Source organism: Branchiostoma floridae, unplaced genomic scaffold, assembly GCF_000003815.2.
Source record: "Branchiostoma floridae strain S238N-H82 unplaced genomic scaffold, Bfl_VNyyK Sc7u5tJ_1439, whole genome shotgun sequence".
Lineage (NCBI taxonomy): Eukaryota > Metazoa > Chordata > Leptocardii > Amphioxiformes > Branchiostomatidae > Branchiostoma > Branchiostoma floridae.
Window position 1 is genome coordinate 1,650,461 of NW_023365716.1, and position 8,141 is coordinate 1,658,601.

The 8,141-nt window shown below is 40.9% G+C and overlaps 1 protein-coding gene across 1 annotated transcript; it reads right to left on the reverse strand.

Moving 5' to 3' along the window:
* Positions 1-3,373: 3,373 nt before the first annotated feature.
* LOC118407730 (zinc finger protein 771-like) lies at positions 3,374-5,422 on the reverse strand. Its single transcript, XM_035808250.1, has one exon. The coding sequence runs from the start codon at positions 5,420-5,422 to the stop codon at positions 4,175-4,177; it is 1,248 nt and encodes a 415-aa protein (XP_035664143.1). The 3' UTR covers positions 3,374-4,174.
* Between the last annotated feature and the right edge of the window lie 2,719 nt (positions 5,423-8,141).

An 8,141-nucleotide genomic window follows, 5' to 3' on the forward strand; every position in this document is an offset into this window, starting at 1 on the left:
TGCGCCCCGACGGGGTTGATTTCCATATATAGCTATAGCTGTGCACCAATAAAATGGTGGGTAGGTCACTACTAGGAAAAGTTTCGCATTATGGTGCACGAATATAACGATCGTCACTTAATCTATCATTCTTATTATAAAATACTACATTTTTGTTATGTCTGACAGTATAGGATATTTGAGATACAAAATGACATTTGGCTTTGAATGCCCCCCTCCCCATCGACTACCGATCGCAAATACACTTCTAATTCTAATTTACCACCCAACAAACACCAACCCGGCCGCTTTAACGACAATTACAGGTCTTACCTGTAGGTCAATGGTAGTTAGCGGTCTCCCAGACTCCTACAAATCGGTAAAAATCGCGTCAGTTTGGAGGATATGAAAAACGCAAGACGAGCCACAAAACAAGATGGCGGACGTCAGCTCTCACTAATGGGGTAAAGGTGAAAGGTCACAAACCTGATACTCCATGCGTCAAACCACAGATCGCCGCATAACGCTTTACTCTCTGGTTTAAACCTAGCAAAAATAACGCTATAAATGAGATAGTTGCGGTTATTATTCAGGTATTTTATGAAAGAGTAATAAAAAAACGTAATGTATATATTCTAACACTAATGTAGATTTCTTGATAAACATAACAATTGTTCTACCTCAATTTATACATCTCAGGTTAGGTTTTGACGGTTAGGCCAAGCCAGGCTGAACCATAAATGCACAGAATTTCTTCTTCATTTCACGTTTAGATCTTGAAACACTGCTGCCACAAGGATGCTACTGGACTACGGTTCAAATCAACACCTTGTGTTTTGCTTGGGCTACACTTCTTCCGAGAAATTATGTCATTTTTTTTCTGTCAAAATATTTCGCCATGGTAGGAAATGTCCACATTTCTTAAGCCGCGAAGGCAAGGGAGTCAAAATTATCAGACGATACAAACCAACACATTACTGCCTTTGATTACAGTTTCTTTATTTTGAATTAAATTTACAAAAATTACGTTAAGTTTTTTTACATGTCAATATCATCTATTTTGCTATAAGCTTAAACGGTTTATGGACGTTTCGCCCGATGGATCTTTCGCCCGTAGTCGTTTCGCCCGGTATAGAGACGGTTCGCCAGGTAAAAGGACGGTTCGCCCGATATGAGGTGCCGTGGGTCTTGGACGATTCGCCCGGTGGCTATTCATTCATGGTTTTGCTGTGTTTTGAACATTTCAATAAAGAATGTAACAAATTGTATCCCCTTGTTAATTCTACCCGAGAAACGATACATTTATCGAGGAGTTACTTAGTAACTTACGCCCGTACAGGTAAATACATGACGTTACCCATAACGACTCCCAGCAAAACTTCGATATCGAACGAATTCAGTTGCAATCATAGCACACACACAATCTTATATCCGCGTAGTGGTATCATTACATAAGTTACGTGAGATAACAATTCTAACAAAGAAGTTTTTAAACCAGTAAGCTCAGAGTCGCGCAGGCGCCCACAACAAACACTAATTTATAGGCAACAAAATCGTCTGCGTCTGTTTGTCAAATAATGGCGTTGGCTTCACAATTGAGAAAGCGCGTTCTTATCTAGAAATTGAGTCCATGAATCAGACACAGAAAGAAAACCTTGTTAGTGTGTCGCTCTCTCGCCGTAAACACCAAACAAATTCAAAATGGCGTCACTGGCTTGGCTGATAAATCCCGTCACACAATGCGGTCTAATACCGTGTATACTGCTATTTGATTGTACTCTCCAAGCAAAGGAGAAATAGCAAAGATTAATAATGGCAAAGGTACCAAAAAAACCATGTAGGACATATGTACAGATATGATTCACAATTTTGGTGTTGAAAAGCGCCGACAAACTTAGCGAGAATACGATACGATATAGTCGAGAGGATTGTAGTATACTAGTAGTGCTCGGCCGTTAGCAGGACTTACATTGTACCCTTTTGCAAAGTATTACCCAATCATTGTATGTTGCTTGTTTCTGTGTGTCCTAGCTAGGGACTTCTGAAAAGCAGGCAACAGCCTGAGTGATGTTTCCCTGGTAAAATGAAATAGAATGAAAAAAAAAATGAAAATGTAATGTATTGAAACAAGAAACAACATGGCGGCGATGTTTACACAAGCTATCCCATGAGGCCATGCGTTTTGCGATATGTTTGTTTGAACAAGGAGGTGTGTGTGTGTGTGTACTAAAATTGCTAGCTTATAAAAAAAAAACTTGTTGTTTTTGTCTTGGAGATTTCATGAAGTACTTGGGGAGGTTGGTTCGAATCTACATGTTTTGTGTGTTGCTGCTATTTTCAATATTTTATATTTCTAAACTACCAGAGTTGCAAACTGCAGGATGTTTTGCTGAGAAACTATGTCCAAGAACTTATCTGTAAATAATAGAATGAGTCCCAACGACTTTTCTGAACATTTACGCTTTAGAGTTCATAGTTCCTCATCAAATGATCAAATAACTAAGTGCCCCAATAAAATATTTCCTTCGTCTATCTATTGCGTTTATTTTGACTGCCGCAGTCTACGTAGACGTCACCATAGTACACGTAACATAATAGGGTTCAATCAGAGATTTACCGAAATGGCTGACGGGATGTTGTAAACCACGCCAAGCGAGTCGCCATTTTGATTCCTTTGTTTGGATTTTGCAGCTCGAAAGGCGGCCCAGAGTTTGAAACTTTTAGCGTAATTTGTGGAAACAAGTGTCAAGTAAGAAGGCGAAGAATTTACCTCTCCCATATCTACCCTCCTTTAACTCAAAATGTGAAACGAACATTTTTTCGGTATGCAGGAGTTGTCTTTGTCGGAAGCTTGTTGTTGGATGCCCACGACTGTGCGACCCGGGCATTGATATGATTATGTTTTTTGTTTATTACATCAAGGAGGTTAACCTCCTTGATTACATGTACTAGTATTTTTCCACTTGAGTAAAAGTCGCTATAACATCTATTGTCCCAGGTAAAAATATCAGTATATGTAATGTAAAGCTTGTAACTGAAATTAGTTCGATGTTTAGCTAGTTGCGGGACCAAGGAGGCGAGACCTAGTAGTCTATTAGAAATTATGGTAGCGGATGACGTATTGCATGGTTATTTTACCGGCTAGGGCAACTATATCTGTGTTTTGGACATCTTTCCGCAGGCGTCAGTGAATAAAGATAAACAAACTGACACTATTAAATCGGCATACGTATCTATAATACTAGTACATTTGTATCTACATTGGGCCAAGGAGGTTCGGGCGAATCGTCTTCGGGCGAAAGATCCAATTCGAGCGAAAAGTTCCCGGGCGAAACATCCATCGGGCGAAACGTCTGCGGGCGAAACATCCATCGGGCGAAACGTCCTGTTAAACGCTACGAATACAAAACATGTATAGCAAACTGTACACATAGGTGCATATTAAGTATATAATTGGGAATGTTACATCCTTCTATCAAATAAAGTAGACTAAAGCATGCGAACATACAAAAATATTCCAGTATTCAAATCGATACCGACATGTGTACATTGAATGAAAAAAACAAACAAATATCATACCGAAACTACTTCAAGTCTATATCATCTTTACAGTCCGATTTAAAAAAGGCTTTCTTACATAAATGTTACTAACAAATAAGCGGTCAACACAAAAGAAAGGAGCACAGTTATCATGGCTACTATCTTATGTACAAAACCTACATCTATAGAGTTTTAGGTGTAACTATATCTGTTGTACCTACATCTATAGAGTTTTAGGTGTAACTATATCTATGTATGTGGCAGTACTTTACGTTTGGGACTGCATTGTTAGCAGCGACACCTAGCTGCAGTTCAAAGTGAACCTCTATATCTGTCGCCTGTATGAGTATGGATCAGGCTGGCTACCTTGCCCCATGACCTAGATGTCAAGGGACTATGTAAGTGGGTACATCTGTTTACTGTACATTCGTCACACTTGTAGATTGTTTGTTCCGTATGTCTTCCGTATACATGAAAAGTAGATAACGGTGAGATTTCCTTGCTGTAAAGTAGTTACACTGATAACACCTATATGGTTTCTCTCCTCTGTGGGTTCTTATATACTTGGCCTTTTAGACATTTGAGTTGTCCTGTTCCAGCACACTTTGCACGTTTGGGTCATTTTACTGGTGTGCTTTCTTACAACAGAATATAGTCACCTGTAGGGGTTTTCTCCTGTATGTGTTTTCATGTGTCGGGATAAGGTAGATCTTTGGGCTGCCCTGTAGCCACACTCCCCACACATGTAGGGTTTCTCACCGGTGTGTTTTCTTACGTGCTTGTCCAAATCGAATTTGTTTGCAAAGCCATAGTCACACTGGTCACACTTGTAGGGTTTTTGCCCTGTATGGGTTCTCATGTGGCGGGATAAGGAAGACCTTTGAGCCGCCCTGTAACCACACTCCCCACACATGTAGGGTTTCTCACCGGTGTGTTTTCTTACGTGCTTGTCCAAATCGAATTTGTTTGCAGCAGCATAGTCACACTGGTCACACTTGTAAGGTTTCTCTCCTGTGTGGGTTCTCATATGTCTGGATAAGTCACACTTTTGAGCCACCCTGTAACCACACTTCTCGCACATGTAGGGTTGTTGACCAGTGTGTGTTACTTGGTGTTGATTCAAATGAGATTTCACTGCAGCCGAATAGTCACACTGGTCACACTTGTATGGTTTCTCTCCTGTATGAGTTCTCATATGTTTAGATAAGCTAGACTTTGCTGTTGTTCTGTACTCACACTCCCCACACTTGTAGGGTTTCTCTCCTGTATGAATTCTCAAATGTTCGGCTAGATGAGACTTGTTACCTGTCCTGTACCCACACTCCCCACACATGTAGGCTTTCTCACCAGTGCGTTTAACCACATGCCTTCCGAAATCACCTCTGCTCTCCTGTACCTGTGAGGTTGATGTGTTGCTAGGTTGGGGAAAGTTCACATCACACGTTTCCTGCTGCAGGCCCATGTCTGTTGTCTGGGTCTCCCTGCTGTCTATCTCCTTCCCAGGGTGTTCTGTACAGTCCATCTCCTTCCCAGGACGGTCTCTCTCCTTCCCAGGGTGTTCTCCAATACTAACAAAGCCACAGCTGGACTCTTCAATTTCCGCTTTAACACCGCTCGTTTCGTCGTTTGGAGCGTCCCTTTTCTCGTCCTGCTGTCGTCCCGTGTCTGTTGTCTGCTCCCAACTGTTGTAAGTCTTGCTCCAAGGATACCCAGTTTGTTTGCTTTCATTGTGGTATTTGTAGGTTTCCTGGTCCTCACTGTACGTTTCCTGGCATAGCACGTTCTCTTGTCCATCCTGTTGCCATGCAGTGTCTCCTGTCGGCTCCTCTTTGATGTGCGTCTCGTTCACAGTTTGTTCCGCATGAAGCTCTTTAACGGGAGGTACAGACGCGAACTCCGACATCTCTAAAATGATTATAAGAAAACAAGAAAGAGAAAAAAGAAACATAATTTTCATTTAATTATTTTACAAAGCAGAAAAGGGCGCAAATTCTTCAGTGAAAGTTTGTACCCATTTTAGCTCCTCAATTTTTTTTCAGTAACAATATTTGGATATGTTTTAATTAAGGGATACAATAATACATTAGTATTTCAGTCACGAATTGACTCCTAGTAAAACAGAATGCATACACAACACAACAATACAGACACATAGAAACATAACAATCTATATACGCATGCGCCTCCAAAGGGCTTTTACGTAATATCTTTCTGCCAGAATGAATATGACTTAAAGTAAGCGTAGACTGTACAATGGTGTAATAGAAGAGTGGACACCCAAATACATAATTTAGCACTGTTTACGCCATCTGGCATCACTTCACTGGCACTGTAGGCTCTTGGCAACTTTATTATGATGCAAAAATATTGACTGTTCATGTAAGGGCATGTGGCTATATAATACCGGATTGAAATGACTCCCATAGCTGCGCACCAAAAATGTGAACAATGTGCCGCACAAGGAAAAGTTCCGTATATTATTTTGCACGTCACTTCATCTATCAGTTATGTTATTATATACAGCAATGTATTAATTTGATATCTCACTCAATATTTCATGCCCCCCTCCCCATCGACTACAGAACGAAAACACGCCTCTAATTCTAATTCGTCGCTGAACAAACACCAACCGGGAAGCATTAACGACAATCACGGGTCTTACCTGTAGGTCAATGGTAGAAGCGGTCTCCCAGACTCCTACAAATCGGTAAAAATCGCGTCAGTTTGGAGGATTTGAAAAACGCAAGACGAGACGAAAAACAAGATGGCGGACGTCAGCTCTCACTAATGGGGTAAAGGTGAAAGATTACAAACCTGATGCTAAATAGGTCAAACCACAGATCGCCGCATAGCGCTTTACTCTCCTGGTTTTGAACCAAGCAAAAATAACGATATAAATGAAATAGTAGTGGTTATAATTCAAGTATTTTATGAAACTAGAAAGGCCGGTATTTGCTTAGGAGCAAATTCAGCTATTTTCACTCCGCTCTCCCCTTTATGCAAAAAATGGACTTTTCCAAAATTGAAATTGAAAAATCCAATGTGAGTACTGTACGGTAATCAAACTTTTATTTCTTTATTACAACACGCACACAGCATGCAAATGTTTCACACATTAACAAAGCAAGCACCGTTTTACTTCAAGAAAAAAAAATTATGTCACAAACGGAAATTTTCTACAGATGCAACACGTTATGCGACCCTAAACGTTGGTATTATGTACCCACAGCAGACAATAGTGTGGTTATGATTAAAGTTTTCCTGCTTATTTACACAAGGCAAGGGCAATTACTGCACTTATTCAAGGTTGTCACAAGCATAACTAATCTTCATACAAGCAGACCTCTCCAAACAAACTGTACTACACTTTTAACTCTTTACCAAGATATGCTTATTAGCCATTTTTAGCGAAGTGCAATTTAAAAAAAAAATCCAATTGGATATCATGGCTGTATTTGTAATGATAATGTAATGATATTACATTTATTTTATTTATTTATTTGTATCAGGCCCATGGCCCATAAAAACAGACACAGAACAAAGATTTACAAAGCTACACTTACAAATACTTTACATAATGTCGCCAGAATGTGCTGTGGCAAAAGCCGTCCGAGTGTACAAGCACTCTAATTATATCATTGTCAGACGACAGCAGGCGTGTTACAAATGAGTAGGTGACCTTGCGACGCCTTGCGTCAAACATGTCGGTCCGGTTATTCACAAACAACCAACTAGTACTTGTATGCCTGCCGACCGAAAAGAGCAGTTTCATTGCGCTGTGGTAAGCCACTCGTAGCTTGGAGATCGCACTCACGCTGTAATTACTCCAGATTTGGGCACAATACATCGGGGAGCAATACGCTGAGAACAACTCACTTTTTACCGCCGCTGAGCAGTAACGAAACCGGCGGAGGAGTGAATTTGCCCGAGAATAAAAGCCTCTGACGTGAGCTCGGATTGCTGCGTCATCCGAAAGATCAGGGGTAATTATATACCCAAGATATGTGGTAGAAGAGGCATACTTTAAGGCGGTACCGTACAGCATCAGCGGCGGCAAAGGCATACTCATGCGGAAGCGGCGACACGGAAAGTACATACATAGTGTTTTCGATTCATTAAACAACATGTCAATATCCGCTCCAGATAGCTCACAAATACTAATCAGTCTCTGCAACGCTTTAACAGACGGACAGACGAGGCAAATGTCATCCGCGTACATCAAGTGGTTGACTAAGGTGTCTCCAACATAGCAACCGACTCCAGACCTCAGTAGCTCGGTACTCAAATCGGATACATACACATTGAACAAGATTGGTGACAATATGCTGCCTTGAGGCAAACCATTCATAGCAGTAAATGTATCCGAGAGGGTGTGGCCCCAACGGACACAGAATGACAACGTACTATACCACACGACCAGGAATCTAACTAGGTACATCGGAACCCCTCGATCCATAAGTTTTTTAAACAATGTCCAGTGGTTTACACGGTCAAACGCTTTGGATGCGTCCAGAAAACATGCAAATACAGGAGAGCCCCTTTGTCGATAATACTGAATAATTTCTTTGAGGGCAAATATACATAGATCAGTTCCATGTTTCTTCTTAAATCCGAACTGGTTG